The sequence below is a fragment of the Manihot esculenta genome, chromosome 8 (genome assembly GCF_001659605.2).
Source record: "Manihot esculenta cultivar AM560-2 chromosome 8, M.esculenta_v8, whole genome shotgun sequence".
NCBI classification, from domain to species: domain Eukaryota; kingdom Viridiplantae; phylum Streptophyta; class Magnoliopsida; order Malpighiales; family Euphorbiaceae; genus Manihot; species Manihot esculenta.
The window spans coordinates 38,318,400-38,341,836 of record NC_035168.2 but is presented as its reverse complement, the minus strand read 5'-3'; the positions used below and the strand labels follow the sequence as shown (position 1 = coordinate 38,341,836).

The window sequence follows — 23,437 nt, the reverse complement described above, 5'->3', positions numbered from 1 at the left end:
CAAATATAAATTAAGAAAAAGTTTTTTTTTTCCTTAATTTAAAAAAAAAGACAAAATAGATGCATGCAATGACGTAAACTCCCACCCACCTTTATATGCGCATATATTGTATTCCAAAGAATTTTTTTTCAAGTCCAAAGAAAATTTTACTTTTGTAAGAATGTTATTTATTTATTTATTGGATAATATCATAAAAATCTTAAATTTTGTATAGTTTATAATTGCAGTTTTATTTTTTTTATAAAAATATTTTACATTAATAATATTTTTATAATTATAATCTCTATTTATATTTCCATTAAAAATTAATAAAAAAATCTATTTTAACATAATTAACAGTAAAAAAATACAAAATTTAAAATTTTTATGGACATTTCACCTTTTAATTATTTTTTCTAAAGAATGAGGTAAGGATGTTGTCTCATTTAATTTTAATAATAATTAATTAATAAATTCAAAATATAAATATATTTTTCCGGTCAAGGGACCTTTTGCATATCAGCATTTGATAATTGACCACGTTAATTAGAAGAATAATACTAAAAAATTAATTCTAAAAGGGGCTTAAAGGGTTAATCATGAACACACGTGTGTTGCAAATCAGATTATGAATTTTGATTGATTTAGTCATAGTAAATTGATTAACAAACAATAATGAAGAATCACTCTCTCCCCAAAAAACCCTAAAAATTCAAAGTCATAACCGCAAACCTAGCCTCCTCCTAACCTACTTATATTGACCACTTCGTACCAAACAAGCATGGCATTAGATTTAGCTAACCCATAAGATGCATAAAAAATATGAGTTAAATTACTATTAGGTCCATATTTTCATTAAAAATTAACCATTTTAGTCTTTTTTTCAATGCTAATTTCATAGATATTTATTAACAAATATAAACACATTCAAATTGCACTCACTCGTTTAATTTGGTGATAAATATTTACACAAATTTAAGAGATTTCAAATTTTACTCTCCAAATTTTTAATTTTCATTTCAGAAAAAAAAAAAAACACATTCAAATTGCGGACTGACTCAAGACCATGTTTTTTTTTTTTTTTTTTGCTTTTCCTTGACACAAATCCAGAGGGGAAGTATTGAATGTTTCAAAAGTATAGTTAGCGAAGTGGTCCATTAAATATCTACAGAAAGCTGAATGAATTGCCAAACCACAACGGAATTGTCACTTTTTAACTTCTCCTCTATACGATGAATTTTCCTGGCAATCAAACAGAGCACGGCATTCTTCAGAAAAACTTACTATTGAAGAAAGCTGAAGTTCCAAAGTATGGGGAGACTTCCACATTATAATGAAGCCAAGGCGGTTGTTGAGCAAACTATAGGTGCAAAAACTGGATAAATTAGGAAATAAGACCACCATGGTGTCTAGGTAAGATAAATTTTGGGAGCATATGATCTACTAAAAGATTTTAGTACAGCTTTAACTTAAATATTTAGGAAAACTATATATTTAAAAGAAAATAGAATTAAAATGATATTTCAATAACATAAATCTTCTATAACATTTTTCGACTAATTTGAATTCAGCAAGAAAATTCTTGAAATGTAAAAAATATAGAATGAGTTTCGATCAAATTCATACATTATGTATAATTATTATTGTTAAATTATTTATTAAGTTGAGGATGTCATGAAACTTTTTACGGCCAAAAGCTTATGATTATCCACAAGTCCTTAAGACTTGATATTTTTATCCTTCAAAGATGCTTTTGTTAGCCTATAGGCCTGAAGTTTTATTTATAAATATATTTTTTATAATGCAAGGAATATTATTTTTTTGTGCTTTTGAATATTACGTCATGTGTGATGCAAAGCATAAGTACCTGGGTTTTCCATGGGTCCTTCTCTCCTTCCCGTATACTAGGTAACTTGTTCGGCTGAAATTCAAATACCCACATGCAAATCTGCTATATAATAATCAATAAATTGTCTGTCAAAAAAACAGAAAAATCAATAAATTTATGCTGGACCTTGACGAAGTAACCTGTAATTTTTGGCCAATCACCAGTTTCTCAACTTTGGAAATGAGATTAATAAAGGGAAAACTAAAAAAAAAAAAAGTAAAAGAAAAAGAAAAACTTGGTAGAGCCAATAAAAGAAAGCAAATTCATTACCTCAATGGTCAAAAGCATCTCTCCACTCAGTTGTGAGACCCTTGACTTTTCAATGTACCTGCAGAAAAAAATGAATTAAAGAACACCTAAAAAGATAGATATGAAAATGAAACTCCCTCAGAAACCAGCTCGCAGTTATTGCCATTTACATGATCCTTATCCTAATCCGTATTTCCTTTCTATTGCTTAGTTCTGTCTAGGTCCCATGTTAACCAATGATATTGTAAGGAATTTGATTCTGCTTTCTTTTCATCCAAGCTGAGTGCGCTGCAGCTTGAACTCAAACCTTGACCAAGCGTGTGATTAGCCAATAACGTTACATCAAGCTGTTGGGAGAATTTGACTGAATACAAGAGCATGAAAGGAACATAAATGAGTTAGACCAGTCAAGAGGTATGGACGTGCAAAGCTAGCAGATATTCAAGAATGAAAATGTTTTATTTGTGTTATCCTGTTGTTTTCCACGTGCAGTTCACCTAATCTAGTAACTAGGTAGCATCTCATGTCAAATGGCAATGCACCAGATTTCTCATGCCAGACACTATACAGTGAGTTAGGCCTAACGTGGAACTCCATGGAGAGTCTACAGTTTATAGATTATTATATACTCTCTCAGCTACAGAACACTAAGCTAAAGTGAGAATCAATATCTTTGAGGCTAAGCATGGAATAATGAGTTCTTTAGGTGAAAACTGTTAGAATGAAAATCCAGATGTAAACTTCCATTAGTTTGACTCTTTTGCTGGTCCCTACTTGCACTATTAACATACAAGAATTTAACTAAAGTAAAACATGGTAGAAAGTAAACTGTTTCTGTGGAAAATGGTGCATTATCACAATATTTCATATTAATGAACACTATGTCAACACATGTTTCAGTTTGTCTATTGCAATACAAATAGCAAAATTAGCTCATGGAAGCATAAAAATTTATCAATTCAACCTCAATTAATTATGTCTGATTTTAGTTCTGCATGCAAATGCCTGAATGGTCTCCATCTAGAAGTGCATAATACCCACAATATCGACCTATCCCTTTCCAGACGTTAGAAAGTCTAATAACACAACAAGAACATGAACTGAGTGGTGGCTGTAACCTATACACTTGGTTCTCATAGAAGCCTGAGAATAGTCTCCCTTGAAGAGAAGGGAGGAAGAATAAAGTGGAAGATAAACATCCAGTAAACTACTTCCCTTTCTTCCCCCGACAAGTATCGTATTCATCAAAGGATATCTAAAAATTTAACCATTTATGTTCTCTATTAAGTCTGAGGAAGATATCATGATCAAGAATGAGGTAAATATATCCATAGTTCATAACAAAACTACAGTTGAAGCACTGAAGAAAAGCAGTGATATAAACATTCCAGTAATTCATCTGAGATAGACCTGAATGAAGCTTCACAAAATTCAGGCATGGACCTTAATAATACTGAGATTTGGGGGGCATCCAAATGAGGACACCTAGCCAGATATCTCATTCGCTGGATTGATTATCGATCTGTGATCGGTCCGTTGTGTCTCTCCATGCTTGGTTTGAGAAAGGGGTTCTGTAAGAGGAAGAAGACGGTCAAAAGGTCCACCAGAGGAGTTTCCGGTAGAAACTCTCCAACGCTCAAATCAGATCTGGGAACTCACTCAGTGGAGTTAAGGGAAGTAAAATAGAGAAGAGATGAGAAGAGAATAGTAGTTTCGGGTTCCCTCTGTATGATGGAGAGAGAGATAAGTCCTTTCTTTAGAGAGGAATAGATTCTTTTTTTAGGATTAGTTTGGTGTATAAATACCTTTGAATAAAGTTGATGCCCCTGTGTTGTGTCCCCTTCTGATGGGGTAGGAATGCTTTTGTGTAGGTGTGTCAGGCAGTACATTAATGATGGACTACAGGACAATAAATACAAAGCTAGCCGATTCATACCCTCTACATGCACGTTTATGATCCTTGTGCCGTACCAAGAAGATAACCAGCTCATAAGAGGTCGGCATCTTTACCTTGACTTCATCAGGTCGTACCAGACTCATCCAACCTAGATAGAAATGAGCTCATTTCGATTACTGAGGTCGGCCACATCGGCGTTCAAAACCTTGTTGTAGTACAGACTTTTAAGGAGGTCGGTCTGTCCATTTGGGGCTTTGGTAAACTGAGGAGTGTTGCTGGTCTGATTCTTTGTACTCAATAGGTTAGACTTCTTATTGCTCGACCCGACCAGATGGAAAGGCTTTCGATTCAGTGTGCATGTATCATGATCTCGGGAGGTTCTATTTTTTATACATTATCAGTTGCCCTTTCGCTTCTCTAGATGGTTATTTATGATCGTCGGAGAAGAGAACCCATCCTGCTAATTCGCGCCACCTGTTTGTTTGGTTGACGCTTATGAATTTCGAAAGGAAGTGCAATCAATGGAATTGCTCAACTTAACATAGACTGAACCAAAAGAGTAAATTTTATATCTTGATAATCATCCCTTTGGAAAAACTGATTTTGGTGGTCTTTTTCATAGAAAGTCTAACCTTGGTAGATTTTTCTTTTGGAAGGTCGGACTTGGGTGCTCTGCCCTTCTAGCCCTACCTTTTGGACCTGACTTTAATGGTCTGCCATTTTGGGTCTTCTTCTGGGCATTTTACTCTGAGGCATCTTCGGGGCTTTAAACCCTGAGTCTTTTAATAAGCGTTTCAACTGATTAGTTTCACGAGCAGTTTGGCTCTTTGCTGGGCTCTCTAGCCCTGAACGTTCATTCGAGCTCTTTGGTTTTCTATATCATTCCGTACTCTTTAGCCTTGACTATTTTTACGAGCATTTTAGCTTTTTCCGAGTTCTTCAGCCTTGACTTTTCGCCCGAGCTCTTTTGGCTTTCTATATGATACTCTAGGCTTTTTAGCACTAATTCTTTCTTTCAAGCTCTTTAGCTCTTCGTAACTTGTGGACATTTTGCACTTAAGCGGTTTCAGACTATTTTTGCCCTTATTCACTTTTTGGACTATTTGCCCTCAAGCTTCTTCCGAGCATTTTTGCTTCTCCGGGCTATTTGCCATTAAGCATTTTAGGGCTCAAAGCCTGATTCTTCATTTCGGGCTATTTGCTCTTAAGGAGATTTCAAGCTTTTTGCCCCCGACCTTAGTCCGAGCATTTTGGACTTTTTCTTGTGTTTCTTGTGCGGCATGCTCAGCCCTTGTCATCGTGTGTTGTCAATCCGTACTTCTTTTGGAGTGGACCTTCTGGTACTTGGCACTGGATCTCATCGAAGTGCTTTTTCTCTTTGTCATTCGAGCTCTTTGGCTCGCTGGTTTGCTTTCGGATTTCTTTTTCTTCAACTCGGCTTTTTGGTGCCGTAGGTCAATTTTCGAGATCGGTCACCCACTTCATTGAGGTCTTTATTTCCTCAATCAGTTTTGTAGTGCTAGCAGTCTATTTTCGAGACTGGTCACCCACCTCATTGAGGTCTTCATTTTCTCAGCCGACTTTGTAGTGCCTACGGTCTTATTTCCGATACCGGTCACTTACCTCATTGAGGTCTTCATCTCCTCAATCGATTTTGTGGTGCCGGTGGTTTTATTTCTGAGATCGGTCACCTACCTCATTGAGGTCTTCATCTCCTCAATTGGTTTTGTGGTGCCGGCGGTCTTATTTCTGAGATTGGTCACCTGCCTCAGTCTTATTTTCGAGACTGGTCACCTACCTCATTGAGATCTTCATCTCCTCAATTGATTTTGTGGTGCCGACAGTCTTACGTCCGAGACTGGTCACCTACCTCTTTGAGGTCTTCATCTCCTCAATCGATTTTGTGGTGTTGGCGGTCTTATTTCCGAGACCGATCACCTACCTCATTGGAGTCATCTGGTTTTATGGCCGAAGCTTCCAGGTTTATTAGCCTTGTTCTTCCTTTTAAAATTTGTCTGCAAAATAAAAGCTTGCATAGAGTATATGTAACAAGAATGCTCGTTGTTAATTTAAACAGTAAGATATTTAGTTTCACATTTCAAATAAATGCAAAATAGTTATGTTTCTCATGCATAAATCATTTTACAGATTTTAATTCTCATAGCAGCATACTTAAGCAAATAATACCCTTTTTAAGGAATACATATCAATATTAATCACCGACGAAAGCTTTTTAAGCTGTTTCTAAAATATTATCATGCCGAAGCATATATTCAGCATGATGACAAAAATACTTTGAACTAAAGAGATAACTGTGTAGTTTGATTAACTCGCGCATGTCACCTCTCTTTCACCTTGTGTCGCATTCCCTTCTCACATCGGCGTCAGCCTTTTTTTGACTTTCACCGTATGGTTTTTAAATGTCGTTAGTGATTCTTGGGTCTTTCACTATCTCTCTTCCCTTTGGTCCTTTTTGGCTGTTTGGCTATTAGCTTTTCTTGATTTTCCATGTAGATCTCAACGGGTTTTGTTTGGAAACTCCAGCGACAAGATAGTCTCCTTCGTCCCCACAGACAACATCAACTTGATAATAATGAGATCCAACGGGGCGTTCAAATGAGGACACCTAAGCAGATGTCTGATTCGCTGGGTTGATCATCGATCTGTAATCGGTCCGTTAGGTCTCTCCATGCTTGGCTTCGAGGAAGGGGTCCTGTAAGATAAAGAAGATGGTCAGGGATCTACCGAGAGAGTTCCCGATGGAAACCCTCCGACACTCAAGTCAGATCTGAAAACTTAGTGGAGTCAAGAGAAGTAAAACAGAGAAGAGAAGAGAAGAGTGGTTTTGGATTCAGATAGCTCTTTTTCCAGAGAAGGAGATATCCTTTTTTAGGATTAGTTCAGTGTATAAATACTTTTGAATAAGGTTGATGCAGTCGCTTTCTGATGGGGGAGGAATGTTTTTATGCAAATGTGTTAGACAATATATTAATGATGGGCTATAGGACAATAAATGCAGAGTTGGCCAATTCATACCTTCTACATGCGCGCTTATGATCCTTGTGCTGTATCAAGGAGACTAACAGCTCATAGGAGGTCGGCATCTCTACCCTGACTTCATCAGGTTATGCCGGACTCATCCCATCGGTTACTGAGGTCGGCCACGTCGGCGTTCAAAGTCTTGTTGTAGTACGGGTTTTTGAGGAGGTCGGCCTGTTAGTCTTTTTCGGCTTATGAGGAGATCAGTCTATCCATTCTGGACTTTGGTAAACTCAGAAGTGTTGCTGGTCTCATTCTTTGTATTCAATAGGTCGGACTTCTTATTGCCCGATCCGATCAGATGAAAAAACTTTCGATTCATGTTTACACGTGTTACGATCTTGGAGGTCCTATTTTTTATAGGTTATAACATATTTATACCGTTATCCCCACCAGAGAATTGAGTCTCAAAGCCCGGTAAAGGCATCTCATTTCAGTTTTGTTCATTTGTATTGACCTATCGTGTGCAAATTTACTTTTCAACAATGTGTTCCTATCAAATTGAACAGAACTTGGTTCATATTCTCATAAAAATTGCATGCATCTGATGTGATTAAAAATGTTTAACAATAAAACATCAACATGAGGCAAGTTGAAGGTAAAACATTAATATGAAAAAATCTTTAAATAAATATCATCCCAAATAGTAGGCCATGACTCTAAACTCTTTTTTCGGACTAGATCAAGGAATCACTCAAGTTACATAAAACTAGGCACAACTTTTGGTTGAATCTAGTCTATGACCCCATCTATGTACTGTTGGAAAATGCACCGCCTATTTTTGGTCAATTGTAAAACAGAGTTTGCTAGTAATCCTTAAAACATCTTAACATATGGAAGACTAATTCCAAGGTTAATAGACAAGGAAACTGCAAGGTTACCAACCAATTCAACTGCAATGCAAATTAGCTCAAGCAAACATCACACATCTGAGTTTTCTTAGCCATAACTTCCCCTTGCCAATAACTTCCCCTTGCCAAAAAGATGTCTGTTATAGCGTGAATATAATTTGTACATAATTCGAGTAGGTTGCAAAATCATAGGGCTAAGATACAAATTGATTGAGAGAGAATTTTTAGGAAAGTGATTTATTTCCTTAACAAGATCTTATAATCCGTATATAAATACTCTTGTTCAATAGAGAATAGACACAATTTTCCTACAGACCTATTTGTTTACAATGTCCTTGGCCGTAGTTTGGTTTTCCAAATTGCAATATCTTTCAAGTGGTTGTTAAGTGGTAGCACAGTTCAGGATGGGACAACCAGAAGAAAACAGCATCACAAAAATATCATTAATACAAGTCATTGCTGTCATAATTATACTTCTCACAAGTAAAAATATGTTAATGATTTGCAGACATTGCTTTAGCCTATGGATGTATGGCTGAATTGGACAGTACTGAACCTTAAAAATCATGTCCTATGAGATTTTCTGTTAACAGATATCAACCCAAAATATTGGTAGCCATCTAGTATCTTTATACTACTGGATGCTATAGAGGGCCCAAAGGCAGGTAATTCAAGAAATTCCAACACAATATTTGCACCATACATCACAAAAATGGTTGCCATGCCATTTCATTAATGAAGCCTGTATTTTGAATATGCTCTTTGTGCAATGTAATAAACCCTATTTTTGCCCCTCTGAAGATATCTTAACACCACAAGCAAGAAAAATATATCTGTTGAAAAGGAGAGAAACAGAAGAGCGGCATTAAATATCTTCTGTACTATTATTTATGAAAATATATTACAAGAAGAAGGTATACAAATAAGAGAATTCAAAAACCATAATTTCTTTTAAGTGATTGAATAAAACGAGGCATCTTATATTTGTAAATTAGAAAAGAAACTTTAGTTGGACCTGTATGACTATGAGTCCATGATGCATTTGCTGCAGGTTGTTAACATACACAAACCACCTGTTGTTTAAACTTAATATTACATGAGAACCTGCTGCACCTGAAAGGGAATTCCTCGCTCTCTTACAACTCTAGTTTCAGCTTGTTGAAGAAGATCTTTCTTTTAATTGTTTATCTTAGGGATGGCTCTGGTTTGCTAGCCTAATTGAGTATATCAATCGATCATCTTTTTTATTCTGTCCACTCAGCTATTTGCTTATTGGATAACCAAGTAGAGACTACAGTGCTTCTCATCTATCTTTGGTTCTGACAATAATTCTTTTCTCTTCATATCTGTGTATATTTGTAGGGTTCCTCCAACTTTCCTTGTAGAAAGAGCCCGTGTATCAGCACAATGTATGAGCTATGATCAAGACCAAGCCATTCTCACTCATCTCATTCCACAACTTAAAAGACATCATCCTGCATCATCTACAAAATTTTCTAATCAACATAATGTAGGTATCAGAAATTGGCTGGCAGCCAATCTTTCTCATATTCTCTAATGGTGCAAGAACTTCTTCCCCTCTCCTCTGAATAAGCAAGAATGAATGATAAGTTTGTATAAGCCGAGTGTGGCAATGCTACGTGAGTTGCTCAAACAATCCCAATATGCTCCTCTTGCAATGGAGGAATGACTTTTTATAATGGAACCAATGGTTATTTTGATTTATTAATTATTACAAATTGTACAATGAAATTTCTCAATGACGGAATACGAAGGAACCCTTTGGAAAGAAGCTATTCAGGAACATTAACATCTCATCAAAGACACCTATAGCTTCATATGTTTTTCTTGCCTTGCATAAAGGTTTGATGAGAATTCTAAGTGTAAGTATTAGGAGCAATAAGCTCCCTTCACATGCCTAGACTTTGCAAGAGCATCGATAAATTATTGTAAACCTTCCTATCTGGTTCAATCCTCGTCTTATTCATCTGATTGTACAGGTTGATCACCTTATAAAGATTACCTGCCTCTGAGTTAGCACGAGATGCCACTCGCCTCTTGCACATTCCCCCCAGTACTCTCTGCCTGATGAGACTACCGAACACATTATCCCAACTCAAAGCTCTGTATGTTAAATGAGAAGACCTCTTTCTGAGAAAAAAAAACATAAGCTGCTCAGCATCTTGCACATTCTTGTAGCGCCAAAAAGCATATGAAGACTCTGAAACTCGTCAATCCCCATATAAAATTTAAGCACCTTATATGCATAAAAAGTGTTCATAGCCAGGCCAACATCATGCTCTGCGCAATATCTCCTAATCATGGCGAGCAAAGTCAGCGATACAACAAGAGAAACACCAGTCTTAACACCTCTCATCTCACCACATCAATCAATACCCATGCAGTATCAAGCTTTCTCATTTTACCAAGACTAGAAACCACAGCATGATACTCACGATAGAATGGGCATAAGAAGAGAAACCAACTGAAAACTTAGAATGAAAAGACATTATCCCGGTGGCTTCAACGGTTGAAACAGCAATGTAACTTTGCCTTCTATGTGATAAAATGATAGGAGTAAAAGCCATAAATGAAAATTTCATCAAGTCTGAAGTAATAATTCTGATTGATCGCCTTTCTAGCGCTTGATTGAACTTTTCAAGCATAACATATATGATCACTTCATGAAGCACAAAATGTTTTTGAAATGACCGAATAAGAAATAAACTGTTTATCAAATTGAGAATTCAATCAATAAGAAAGCATACCTGTATTTGTTAGATTCAAGAGGCATAGTTTGCTTGCAAGGCTCGGCTCGCCGGTTTCCGTCGGCTCTTGATACTGCCTCGCGGGCTGAAGAGTTGAGGTGCTATAAATAAATGAAGTACAAATTGGGCTGGATTGAGAATGAGAGGCTTCGATCCAAGCCCTTTATTTGACAAAACCATGTCGATTGTTTTGTTGGTCCGCAAACCCTTTATTTACATATAAAATATTGAAATTTAATAAATATGGAAAGATATGTTTATAAAGATGTATATACTTATTTATAAATAATTATAATTTTTAGCCATCAATTTCATAAGATATAAAATATGAATTGTAGTTAAATGGACTAGTTTGTTAATTTTAACAAAAAATTAGAAATTAATTTGAAATTTTGAGACAATCTCACTAAATCTTAAAAATTAAATTGTAATATACCGTTAATCTTTTAACGATGTTAAAGGTAAAATCCATCTTGCTAACATCATGAACTAATAGGAGCACTTCTATTAGAAATTAAATTATAAAATTCTATTTGAAAAAGGCACTAAGCTAGATAGATTTTTTTTTTTTTGCAATTTTTCTACTTGCAGATATAAAAAAGTAAAAACATTTACGTTAAGATTGTCCATAAAATATTAACTTGATTAACGAATAATCTGATTACTTTTTCTTTAGAGAGTAGAAAAGATCCCAAAGTAACGATTAAATTGCCTAGGACAATTTCTCTAACATCTCTTGAAGAAGTTGGTAGTTATTTCACTTTAATTTTTTTTTTTTATCAAAGGTTATTTCACTTTAGTTGCTCTTTTTCTTATTGATTCTTTTAGGAAGAGAATTTTTTTTACCTGCTGGAAACAGATGGATAGATCTGGCTAGCCTCCATTACTCTGCAGTAACAGTAGTGCATTGATATGGTCATTTCTTGTTAGGTTGGCAAGGAAAACAAAATGAAGTAATTGAATCGAATCACTCTCTCAAAGTCATAAATCACAAGATTTTGTAAGGTAATTACAAATGATGATAAATGGAGCTATTCCTTTCTCGTTATTCCTATTATATGGGCCAAAATCCAATTTCCATTTCATGTGCCTGGTGACTTCTCAAGAATAATAAACTCTGTAGATGCAGATGCAAGGAACAAGGAACATGTGCCAATCCCACTGAATTTTCACTTGCCGATTAAGCAGATGTAATTTAGAGTCACGGTGATGTTGACACGGCCTCTATGGCACTGCCCAGTGGCCATGCAGCTTCAACAAGGGAATCCCTGTACTTTACCTTCTTCACCAATGTAATATCTTGCCAAGGTTCAAGAGCTGTCAAAGAACCACCACACAATAAAATATCAGAATCCTAAGCAAGATTTTCAGGAACAGATGTGATTGTGAGCTTTGACCACTAACTCGGTGCCAATTACTTACCAAATCCATCTACAAGCAATGTGTACTGGTAGACAAGATCCATACACAAGTATGGCAAGTTACCCTCCTCGACACGTTGATATGCAGATTTTGCATCCTCAAGTTTAGTTTCACAAGCGCGCTTAGCTGCCTCCTTAAAATCAGAGGGATTAACTTGCGCAACAGGTAGAGCGGGATCAATAAAACCAGCCTGTAGAAAATAAACAATTTGGTTAAGCAACCAGGTCTGATAGAGTTGCAATTTTTGATAAGAGATTTTTAGTACCTCAGCAGCCCTATCGAAAAAAAATGAAGCAACAAACAAATTTTTTTGTCCATCCCCGCCTCCACCATTCCATACTCCACCAAATGTGCATTTCATATGCGTGCATGCTGAATCATTAACTCTGAGAGCCTTCAAAGCAAGACTCCTGCATCCTTCAAAACTTGAACCAGAAGCAGCAGCTGATGCTTTATACTCCACTCCTCCGTATTTATAAACCCCTTTAAACAAGGACAAAAAATCATAATCACTTTTCAATTTGTCTGAACTAAGTACCATATATTTGCTTCCATGTCACTCCTAGCCTCTGTGTGTGTGTGTGTGTGTATGGGCGTGTGTATCTGTGAAACAGAGATAAAGGAGAGAGCGGGACAATGATTCATGAACAACACTGCAAAACATCAAATGTTTCATGATCCCTTTAAACAGCCAAGTAAAAGTAGCTAGGCAAATATATTTATAAGCTATCATCAGCGAGATTACGTCACAAAAAAGACCTCCATTACCCCACTCTTTAGATTGACGACAGTTTCAAACATGTAAGTTTATGCATAAAGCTTTAAGCCTGTAAATAGTATAATAATTTCTATTCAACATTAAGCTCGAATAGACATCACATATCCTACCCTTTTACAAGTCCCAGTCCAAGATTTTACAACTATCCTTCCAGTTTGCACAATGAAAGTGAAAAATGCAGCAGAATTGTATTAAGTATAATTGCTATAAGAAGCATGATATCATGAAGCGCGTAGCAATATGTGATTGTGTCATGCCAAAATAAAATTGCACAATTGCTTAAATTCTTATTTCAATAATGCTAAAGCGTTGGCAATGAGTATTATCTAAACAACTACCTTTACAAGGGAATTCAATCTCCTAAAAAGCATGTTAGGTGACAGGAAAAAATGTTAAAAGCTATTCCTTAAATAGCATAAGGTAGGAACATGGAAATATAAGAATTTTATCTTACCATCATAACCAGCCAAGATACATGCATTATCAGAGCCTTCAGAAACCTTTAAAATTTCTGCTCGAGCTGCTAATAAACCATAGTGAAGGTAACTGCAAACGAAAATGTCAAAACCAAATTAACCAATAACCAAAATCACAAATAATTCTCTTAAAACTTAACAGCATTGTGAGCAGCTGAACAAAGTTCTTTTAGAACATAAAGCAAGCTTAAGAGAAAAGTTTGAAGCATAGCCAACAACGTATAACCTACACAATTATGGAAGATCACATTGAGGCCTAAACCAAGAAACTTCCAGTTACATAATTGTAAAATAAATTCATTAAAGAGAAGGAGAGGAACCTGTGAACATAGAGGTAATAGTCAGAACCCATCAGACGCATTTCTTTTATATATGAATCCTCTCCATCTGATACCCTTGGAGCCTTTTCAGCGTCCATCTTTGAGATAGCATATGCCATTTGAACAGATCCTCCACCAAGATCAACCACTCCAACTGTATCAGAATATGATCCGCTCAATTTTCCTAATAGGTAGTTTATTGTAACCTGCAAAACATGAGACAAGTCAGTAAAGGACCAACTAATAAAAGGAGTGCAGGAAAGAATTACAAGGATGTTTAACTTCCATTCATTAAGTTTATTGTTATGCCATAACTGTTTATATGCACCAAACTTGTCTATTACTACCTCCATCCCATAATAATTATCGCTTTGGAGATTTTGTTGTCCCATATTATCTGTCACTTATGAGAATTTCAAGATAACATTAATTTTCATTTTCCATATATATATCCCTATCAGTCTTTAAGTCATTTAATACTAATATGTGAAAATAGCATGACCATCTAAAGGGTATTTTAGACAAATTATTATAAACTTTTCTAAAATTAAGGTTATTAATTACCTTGGTTTGAGTGAATAAACCTTAAACAACAAATATTATGAGACAAAGAGTAGTAGTATGCAGTTCATGAATGTGATAGCTCTTCTAATTTGGATAAAGTCAAACAAAGCTTATTCACACTCAAGGCAAATAAATGACAGGCACAGGGCTAAACTAACAGTGGCAATTCAGTTTGGAGCACTTAATAATAAAATAAGTTTTGATCTGTCCACTAGGGCAGTTGTCTAGGTAGGAAGATATTCCGAAATTACTAAAATGATGCCAATCTCGATAGAAGCCCAAAAATTGCATGATGCCAACTATGGGGCAATGCCACTTTCAGCATCTTGAGGGATACATGCTAGGGACTATGAACATTATCCAGTTGTCTCAGGCACACACAATGAAGAAAGAGGAAGCCATACTGCCAGATGAATCATATAAGAGAATCTATTCACTGCTTTAATTAACAGTAAGTCTAGAGCTAAGTTGTCAAAGCTCAATTAGACATGGGGACTCCAAGTGATGGTGTTCCTCAGGTAGGTAGGCTACCTACTTATTTCCATTATTATTATTTTTACATATGTCAACTGCTAGAATCCCAAAAATCAAATAAATATTTGGAATAATTTGTATTACAACTATTGACATAAGAACCAGAGGCCCATAGGAAAAATATTTGGTAGTTCATACCCATTCATAAGAACCTTCTTGAGAACCATCCAGAACAGTTACTCCATCTGCCTCAGATTTCAGGGTACTCCTGTCTTTCATAAGAGTCCTCACCTTTAAACAGGAAATTCAAATGTTTATAACTGAAAGATCAGGGCCAAGAACGGGAGCCCAAGAAACAAGTAATAAAAATGATGTAAAGGCTTACTGCATCCAAAATTCTCTCAGATGCCTCAGCACCCAATGCCCTCAAGCCTGCAGTAGCCTACATGACATTGAAAAGCCAATTGTACAAAGTAAGCAATGTATACAAAGTAATTAAAATATATGTAAATGTACAGTGACAAGCATTCCAAATGAATTATAACATAAGAACCTATCTGAATTCACTCACCCCAACCCTGACAGGAGTCTTCGATCTTAGCTCCTTGGGCACTACACTTTCTGCTTTATCAAGCAACGAATGAAGAGAATTAGCTGCAGCCTGTGGGTCACTTGCATATGCACTCAAACCTGGTTTAATCTATAAGATGAAAATCAAAACATCACAATAAAAACAAAACCCAAGAAATGGTTGAGTTCGTTAACTACCATAAAAAACAAAATATAAATAAAACTGACTGCTCGCAGCATTACTACAAGAAAATTACAACACCTAGTGTAATGCAAATTCTTCGCTCACTCGTAAACCTAAAACTTAACCAATTCCAATCATAAAGATGGGGAAAAAAAAAGGAAGGAAGAGAAAAAAGCTTAGATCTATTTTAATTGTCCCGAGTACGAGAACGATAAAGCAACTATAAGGAAAGAGAACAGTTAGCGACCTGAACAAAAAGCTCGAGATCTTTCCCAATGGGAACAAGATCCATATTTCGATCAAAACAATAGACATGCACTCTACTCCCCGAGCTTCCCGCATCAAAAATAACCGCGTATCTCTTGGCATCTTTCAAATTCGGCGACATTTTCCGGCTATTAAGTTCGTACTCATCCAAGACGGCCGCCGGGGAACGACTCGGCACGACAAACAAGACAAATGCGATCAAGAGGAGCGGGATCGAAATGACCAAGAGAACACCCCGGTGCCTATGGATCTTGTCAGAAACAGACTCATGCCGCGGCACCGGGCGCTTCATCTTCTCAGACGGCAATTGGTGAAGGAGGTGGTCGGAATGGGTGGGAGAAATGGCGCCAGATGAAGCACCGGTCTCAAGGAGTTCAGCAGAGGAAGGGGTGCGATAACGGATCTGGCCGTTAGCCGCGGCGGTTGCCTTCAAGGACTGCGCTGGTTCCTGTGACGGATCCAGCTCTCCTTGTTTATTAATAATATTATTTATTCAATAAAATCAATTATCAGAGATGAATTTGTCGATGAGAAGTGAAGCAAGATAAGATCTATGGGTGCATAAAAAGGAAAAGCTGAAGATGGTGTGCGGGAGAGAGAGAAAGAAGGAATTGAAACGACGATGTCGTATTGGGGGGCGTCGTGGCTGTTGGAATTTCAATTTTGCATGGGTTAGTGTCGGTTATTTCTCCCCTTTTGGACAATGGAAGGGGAAGTTATGGCGGGTTACGCTATCTCTTTTTATAATTCTAATTCCACACGAGGATTCAGGTGTTAAAATTTGATCTTTTAAATATTAATGCATTAAATTTTTGAATAAAAGAAAAAAATTATAATTTCTTTCTTACATTTAATTAATTATATAATTATATTATCCTAAACAAATGGATAAATGAATCTCAAAAAATTTAGGTATATTTAAAATTGTCTAAAATGAATAAAACTTATCTATAAAATTAAAATAAGAATTACATAAATTTTGTGTATTTATACTGTAAATTTATATAAATTTCATTTGTAAAAAAATTGCTTTTTCGTTTATTCTCCAATAATGCAATTTTTATGACAATCCAATCCAACAATACACTTTGCATGAAAATGGCATGATTTTTGCGAGTTAATCCAAACCCAGTTGCCTATTTCCTTGAGAAGCCTATCACACCAAAAATAAGAAGTTAGTCGGAGGAAGATGGGAAATATTTGAAAATTGCCATAAGTACAAGCAACTTAATTGAAGATCATCCAAATGTTATGAGTCAAAAGGAATAAAAAGATTTCATCACAATCAACACCCAACATATCATGTAAATAAAATAATTTTAATAATTATGATAATAAAATTGAGAAGATAAAATGAGCTCAAATAATTTTAATAATTAGCATGTTTATTTATATGTTAGAATTATAAATTAAAATTATTTATGGGCTATTTTCTAGAAATTAACTAAAAAATTTAGCCAAAAAAAAAAAAAGAAAAGATAAATATTTGTTTGTTGTTTGACGCACTGGGTTTCATGCTGGGCTGCAACTTCAAACATGGTGGCCCAAAAGTGTGAATAAAACGAACGGAAATGAACAAAAATATAGCCGTTGGGAGCTTCCAACGGCTACCCTTTTTTTTTTTTTGAAAAAAAAAATCAGATCCTAACGATAGGCGTTTGGCTCCTTTTTAAGTATCTATTTTAACTCATTTCAAATTCAGAAATATTCCAGTTCACTAGCTGAGCTTTGGTTTCCATATCAGAAAACCAAAACTCAACATCATCTCCTTGTTTCTATCTTCAAATCTCAGATCATAAACCTTTCTTTCCATTTTGATCTCTCGCAACTGCTGCTGTGTTTCACTATTTGAAAAAAGGTAAGATTGTCTGAATTTCAATACCCATTTCTCTATTTTTAGTTATTGTCTCCGAATTTGCCTGTTGATTTCATGTTTAATTCAATTCTTTTGGATTTTCTTTTCAGGTCAGATAAGCAGAGATGAATGATCTGATGACCAAATCCTTCACCAGCTATGTGGACCTGAAGAAAGAGGCCATGAAAGACCTGGAAGCTGGTCCTGACGCTGATCTAGAGATGCAAAACGCAACAAACACCATGGATCGTAACCTCAGCCTATTCCTTGAAGAAGCTGAGACTGCTAAGAAAGAAATGGAATCAATCCGCGAGATTCTAGTTCGTCTCCAAGAATCCAATGAAGAAAGTAAATCCCTACACAAACCAGAGTCCTTAAAATCATTGCGCAACAAGATAAACACAGACATTGTCACTGTCCTCAAAAAGGCAAGAGCCATCAAATCCCAGCTAGAAGAAATGGACCGCGCCAACGCAGCAAACAAACGCCTCTCTGGGTATAAAGAAGGAACCCCAATTTACAGAACTAGACTTGCCGTCACCAATGGTCTGCGAAAGAAGTTGAAGGATCTCATGATGGATTTCCAGGGGTTAAGGCAGAAAATGATGACTGAGCACAAAGAAACTGTAGAGAGGAGATATTTCACAGTGACTGGAGAGTACCCAGATGAAGAGATCATTGACAAGATAATCTCTGATGAAAATGGAGGTGAAGAGTTCTTAAAACGAGCAGTACAAGAGCATGGAAAAGGGAGAGTATTAGAGACAGTGGTGGAGATACAAGACAGGCATGATGCAGCAAAAGAGATAGAGAAGAGCTTGTTGGAGCTGCACCAGGTGTTTTTGGACATGGCAGTAATGGTGGAGGCACAAGGTGAGCAGTTGGATGATATTGAGCACCATGTGTTGAATGCTAGCCACTATGTGAAGGATGGAGCCAAAGAGCTCAAGAGTGCTAAAGATTACCAGAGGAGCAGCAGGAAGTGGATGTGCATTGGGATTATACTTTTGTTGTTAATAATTCTTGTGATTGTGATTCCTGTTGCTACTAGCTTCAGCCATTCTTGAAGGATTTAATGCCCTGTTATATTCCTTCTGGTTTTCTTGATTTTCTATTGTTATCGGTTTATTCCTTCAAGTAATTTTGTATCAGTAGACATATATATCAACCTGTTATTATAATCATTGATCGATTAATGAAGGTAACACATTGTCCTATTAATGAATTAAATTGTGGATTTTGTTAATTCTTAAAGACTATTATAAATTGATAATTATAGTAAAATCATATTTAGTTACAACGTAATCAAATTAAATAATAATTTTGGTATAAAATTGTTTCAAGAAGTGGAATACTGAACTAAAATTATATGGAAATTTCGTTCAATTATGATTTCCAAACAGACCCCAAAACTAATTCGAAAGCGCAGAACGAATAATCTTTCCTGGAAAGTGATTCATGCTCTTGTCTTCCTGTCAGAGGGACATATCCATGGATGCGGCGATGTGATTGAAGATTATATGCATACAATGATTTTGATTAACTATTATCCTTTAACTGAAATTTTCAAAATTTTTGATACAATCAAAGTGGAAATAACCAATCAAGTCTCGTAGTTAACATTTTAAAAGCTTAAGAAGATAAGAGTTGATCGTGTTTCCAGCAAGAGACAGAAGCTTAAGCATATTCTACGGTGATTACAAGAGCAGGAACACTAGCTGTAATCACAAAGAAAATTTTCATCTTTTCGAACCAGCGATGGTTGCAAGGGAGCAATTGATCTATAAATAGGTGGTTGGTTTCTTGCCAGAGAAAACTTTCATCAGTCTCGTAGCTGTTCTCAGGCGTATAAATCAATATAGAGCTTGTATATGGACTGAAACTTCCAAGTTAGCAAGGGACATGATCATCAAGACAGGACACCCTACGCTGAAGCTTGCCTTCTTCTTGGCAACCTCACTGATTCCTTCCTTGTCCGTTGATTTACCTTCGCCGGATGATTCAGGTTTCTTTCTTCATATATACTTTCTTTTTTTTCAATAAGTTATCACGCTAATGGATTTCCATGTTTGCAGTTTCCTGCTTATTAGACTTCAAGAAATTTCCTTACCAGCCAGCTGGCGAGTGCCTGGGATATCAGGAGAAGGTTCAGGTTTTGGGTAGCCTGAGCACGACACTTTGCTGTCGTAACGTGCTCAATGTCCTGACCAAAACTTTAGCTTCGCATGTAGCCACCACGAAGAGTGATTATGTGTTCATTCCACAGGATCAATGGATGAACTGCAACGGTGCCTTTCATAAACAAGATTCAGTTTCGCCACATTCATGCAGATTTGATAGTCTCTACAGTGGAAAAAGCAAATGTTCAAATTTTTCCTTGTCATCAATTAAGGAGGATTTTCATTACCAGAATGCCTTGGCAACATGCTCCGATTTTAACTCTTCCTTCGATGATGTCTGCTCTAATTGCACCGCAGCAATACTGGCTGCAACGGATAGTCTAACGGAAAAATTAGAAGCAGAGGAAAGGGCCACATGCGCAATAGCAACTGTCATTTATATTGCAGCTGCAAAAATCGATGATCCATCTTTCGTGGACAATTTCTATCGGTGTTTGCCTGCCTTAGATGCATTCGGTAGGGGCTATAAGCCGTCCTCTTGTTCTTCCTTCAGATTTTCTTTTTCCTTTCGTGACAAATTTTTTATCTTTTGTGAACAGATGTGGGTTATGACAAAATCAAGCGTAAGTTGAACTACTCGATCCTTTTTCTCATAGATATTTATGATCTTTTACTGCCCAGCTGAGTTGAATGCTAACAGAAAATCTTTAGCTTATCAGATAGTACTGTCAAGGCAGTAATTGCAATCTTCATGGCGGTTGTGGCATTGATGCTAGTGCTTCTTCTTACTTTGTATGTGACCAAGAGCAGAAGCAAGAGTAAGTGTCGTAAACCTAATGCAGAGATGAAGGCATGGTCTGGTCTCTACAGATTCTCCAAGGCTGAGATTGAAAATGCTATAAACTACGGGAATGAGAAAAAAAGCTTGGGAAGAGGAAGTGCAGGCCAAGTTTACAAGGGTGTTTTGCCTAGTGGACAAGTTGTGGCCATTAAACACATACATCAAAGCAGCACAACTGATTCTTTCCAACGCGAAGTTGAAGGTCTTTCAAGAGTTAGACATCCAAATCTTGTTTGTCTTTTCGGTTGCTGCATTGAAGGAGGTGACAGATATCTGGTCTATGAATATTGTTCAGCTGGGAATTTAGCTCGACATCTCCTCAGTAATTTTGTCTGATCATTGCATCTCTATTCATTTGCTAGCTCTTTAGTTACTTTATGCTAATTATGTGCCTTTGTCTACCTATTTTCAGGAAAGGACGCTGTTTTAACATGGGAAACAAGAGTGAAGATCCTGAGAGACTGTGCACTTGGATTGAGATACCTCCATCATTACATAGATGGCTGCATTGTTCATAGAGATATCAAGGTAATTACAAACATGTCTTGCCTGTTTGATCTGTGTAAGAGGAATCTATAGTCGAGATATCTAATGATGTTTCATTCTTGTATCACAGCTTACAAATATCCTCTTGACAGAGACTTTGGAGCCAAAACTCTCTGATTTTGGGTTGGCAAAGATGTTGGGAATGGAAGAGAGCAAAGTATTTACTGATGTTAGAGGAACCATAGGCTATATGGATCCTGAATACATGAGCAATGCCAAGCTCACCTGTGCCAGTGACATCTATAGTTTTGGTATAGTTATTCTCCAACTCCTGTCAGGGCAGAAAGTCATTGAATTGGACCTTGATGCCAGAGACCAACTCACCAGAAAGGTATTGTTATATGGAAAATACTTGTCTGGACCTGGTCCACTATGAACCAAAGCACATCCTCACCATGTGAGAAAGCAAAAAGAGAAGTCATTTCCTTATATTTCTTTTGGCAGGCAAAGGATGTATGTTTGGGAAAGCGTCCAGTAAAAGATTTTGAAGATCCAAGGTTAGGTGGGAAGCTCAACAGAGCAGATTTTGAAGCTATCTTGCAGATTGCAGTCCTGTGTGTTGCAAAATCCAGCAAAGGTCGTCCGACCGTGGATGTTGTCTTCGAAGAGATAGACAAAGCTTGGAAAAATACAGTCATTGACATGGTTTTTCTCTGTATTTTACCCATTTCACATATACAAAAGTAATGGTTGGTCAATTTATGTTTACATTTTTCTTTCATTGATATTCACAGAAAGCAAGGCAAGACACAAGCACATCAGAAACACCCATGTCCAGGTCCTTGGAGGTGATTCCAGTGTAAGGAAATGATCAGGTTGAGTTCATGATGATCAAGTTTTCTTTTGTGGCCATTAAGCAACCAAAGCCCTAAGAATCCCATATTTATATCGTAAAGACCTTCTTCTGCTCCACTCCATCTCCATGAGATCAGCCACTTTCATCAATTTCCTTTGAGAATAAAGGCCCAGCACTTGATCAGGGCCCTTAAAACTAAAAAGAGTTCATTTTGTAGCCTAGTGTAACAGAAGTGTCCTGTTCTGTGGAGATCTGGGTTATGTACAGTATTCCTTTTGATTTGATGTTCTGTAATTATACACATTTTGGACTTGACGTTGTTGTAATTATATACAATTGGGTGTCTCAATTTTCCTCCATGGAATCGCAATGGACGCAACTTGTCTAGACCCATTTTTATATCTTAGGTCTATATATGTCTGGTCCAAGTAAGAATTTCCATGTGTCTTGACTTATTTACATGGCTGAAACTCTTTTCCCACTCAGGTGGAGCAAAGAAAGATCTTCTAAAAAGGCAGTAAAATGCTAAAGAAAATTGAATTAAAATAAAAAGAAATTTCTCTCACTAGAACTAGAGAGCAAGAAATTTCTTTATAAATGTAATAAAATGTTTAGTTTTATCTTTTTTTATTTTCTTTTGATTATTAATATATAATCATAAAATATATTTTTAGAAATAAAATATAACGAAAATAAAATATTACGTTAAATTCATTTAAATTACATTTGGAAGTGCCTACAATATTGATCATATTTGAAAGCTAGCATGTGATTATCACTGTATTTCTATAATAATTTATTAATAAATACAAAGAAACAAAAAGGTGCACAATTGAATTCCAGGAAACCGATTTTGATCATGGGTTTTTGAAGAAATGATAATCGATTATTTCATAAACACAATTGAATTCCAGCAAATTAATTTTCTTGAAGAAATGATAATCGATTATGATCATCGATTATGATGATCTGAGATCTAAAAAATAGGGTTTACAAAGCGTTCTGTAAGTTTAAAACGAGAGGAGAGTGTTCATATCCTTTTTATCCTTTTCCATTATCTGTTAGTGACGTGTAATGGCCCTACCGCCATTAGACTATCTGTCCCTGCCATCCTGATACGGTTGTACGAGAATATCAGATATTCTGCTTCATGCGTAACGGCCATTTAATTCTCCTCTGGCACGCATGCGGATGGTCCCACCAGATGGATCAGGCTGGCCACCTTCCTTCTTCCGGGTTGGGCTGAAAGATGAGATTAAGGCTGAACTTAGAGGAGGTCTGATTATTGGGCCGGAAAAGGCAGGGCCGGCCTGATTGAAAAATCTACATAGGGCCCGATCTTAAAACTGAGCGGGCTGGACCTGACTCACGCGGGAGACTTAGAAGCCTTCAGGTTATGGGCTGTCATAGTGGGCCTGGCCTTGGTTCGGGGTAGTAAAATCCAGCGGTCATCAATTGCCCCTTTATCTTCTCATCAGTTATTGCTCGAATGATGAGGGGGTAAATACCGAGAATTATTATGACCGCGCCGTCTAAGTACAGCTTGCTTCAGA

At 36.5% G+C, this 23,437-nt stretch overlaps 3 protein-coding genes and 1 non-coding gene across 4 annotated transcripts; 2 read left to right on the top strand and 2 right to left on the bottom strand.

Moving 5' to 3' along the window:
- Positions 1-1,099: 1,099 nt before the first annotated feature.
- LOC110621291 lies at positions 1,100-11,143 on the bottom strand. The gene is made up of 6 exons (XR_006351826.1): positions 11,108-11,143; positions 10,672-10,772; positions 10,452-10,630; positions 2,138-10,395; positions 1,847-1,953; positions 1,100-1,339 (listed from the first exon to the last, which is right to left on the bottom strand). It is a non-coding gene; the product is annotated as a pentatricopeptide repeat-containing protein At5g15010, mitochondrial (transcript).
- Positions 11,144-11,620: 477 nt separating this feature from the next.
- Positions 11,621-16,432, bottom strand: LOC110621087 (apyrase 2). Its single transcript, XM_021765144.2, has 9 exons — positions 15,707-16,432; positions 15,277-15,405; positions 15,091-15,147; positions 14,904-14,996; positions 13,668-13,873; positions 13,326-13,417; positions 12,359-12,576; positions 12,094-12,283; positions 11,621-11,988 (listed from the first exon to the last, which is right to left on the bottom strand). Exons 1-9 carry the CDS (start codon positions 16,016-16,018, stop codon positions 11,873-11,875), a joined length of 1,413 nt encoding a protein of 470 aa, XP_021620836.1. The 5' UTR covers positions 16,019-16,432; the 3' UTR covers positions 11,621-11,872.
- Positions 16,433-17,419: 987 nt separating this feature from the next.
- Positions 17,420-18,797, top strand: LOC110621088 (syntaxin-related protein KNOLLE). The gene is made up of 2 exons (XM_021765145.2): positions 17,420-17,584; positions 17,692-18,797. The coding sequence occupies exon 2, from the start codon at positions 17,707-17,709 to the stop codon at positions 18,646-18,648; it is 942 nt and encodes a 313-aa protein (XP_021620837.1). The 5' UTR covers positions 17,420-17,584; positions 17,692-17,706; the 3' UTR covers positions 18,649-18,797.
- An 849-nt stretch (positions 18,798-19,646) lies between these two features.
- LOC110621086 (cysteine-rich receptor-like protein kinase 3) lies at positions 19,647-22,308 on the top strand. Its single transcript, XM_021765143.2, has 7 exons — positions 19,647-20,217; positions 20,301-20,324; positions 20,421-20,864; positions 20,955-21,070; positions 21,159-21,419; positions 21,533-21,733; positions 21,823-22,308. Exons 1-7 carry the CDS (start codon positions 19,647-19,649, stop codon positions 21,889-21,891), a joined length of 1,686 nt encoding a protein of 561 aa, XP_021620835.1. The 3' UTR covers positions 21,892-22,308.
- The last annotated feature ends 1,129 nt before the right edge of the window (positions 22,309-23,437 follow it).

What these genes read in the sequence shown, in the direction of transcription:
- LOC110621087 (XM_021765144.2), bottom strand. Translation starts at nt 16,018, where the DNA reads ATGAAGCGCCCGGTGCCGCGGCATGAGTCTGTTTCTGACAAGATCCAT. An exon ending in AAGAAGGTTCTTATGAATGG is followed by an intron (nt 13,874 to 14,903) that starts GTATGAACTACC and finishes CATGTTTTGCAG; the next exon opens with GTTACAATAAACTACCTATT. An exon ending in TATCTTGGCTGGTTATGATG is followed by an intron (nt 12,577 to 13,325) that starts GTAAGATAAAAT and finishes CCTTGTTTAAAG; the next exon opens with GGGTTTATAAATACGGAGGA.
- LOC110621088 (XM_021765145.2), top strand. Translation starts at nt 17,707, where the DNA reads ATGAATGATCTGATGACCAAATCCTTCACCAGCTATGTGGACCTGAAG.
- LOC110621086 (XM_021765143.2), top strand. Translation starts at nt 19,647, where the DNA reads ATGTTTGCAGTTTCCTGCTTATTAGACTTCAAGAAATTTCCTTACCAG. An exon ending in TTTAGCTCGACATCTCCTCA is followed by an intron (nt 20,865 to 20,954) that starts GTAATTTTGTCT and finishes ACCTATTTTCAG; the next exon opens with GAAAGGACGCTGTTTTAACA. An exon ending in TTGTTCATAGAGATATCAAG is followed by an intron (nt 21,071 to 21,158) that starts GTAATTACAAAC and finishes CTTGTATCACAG; the next exon opens with CTTACAAATATCCTCTTGAC.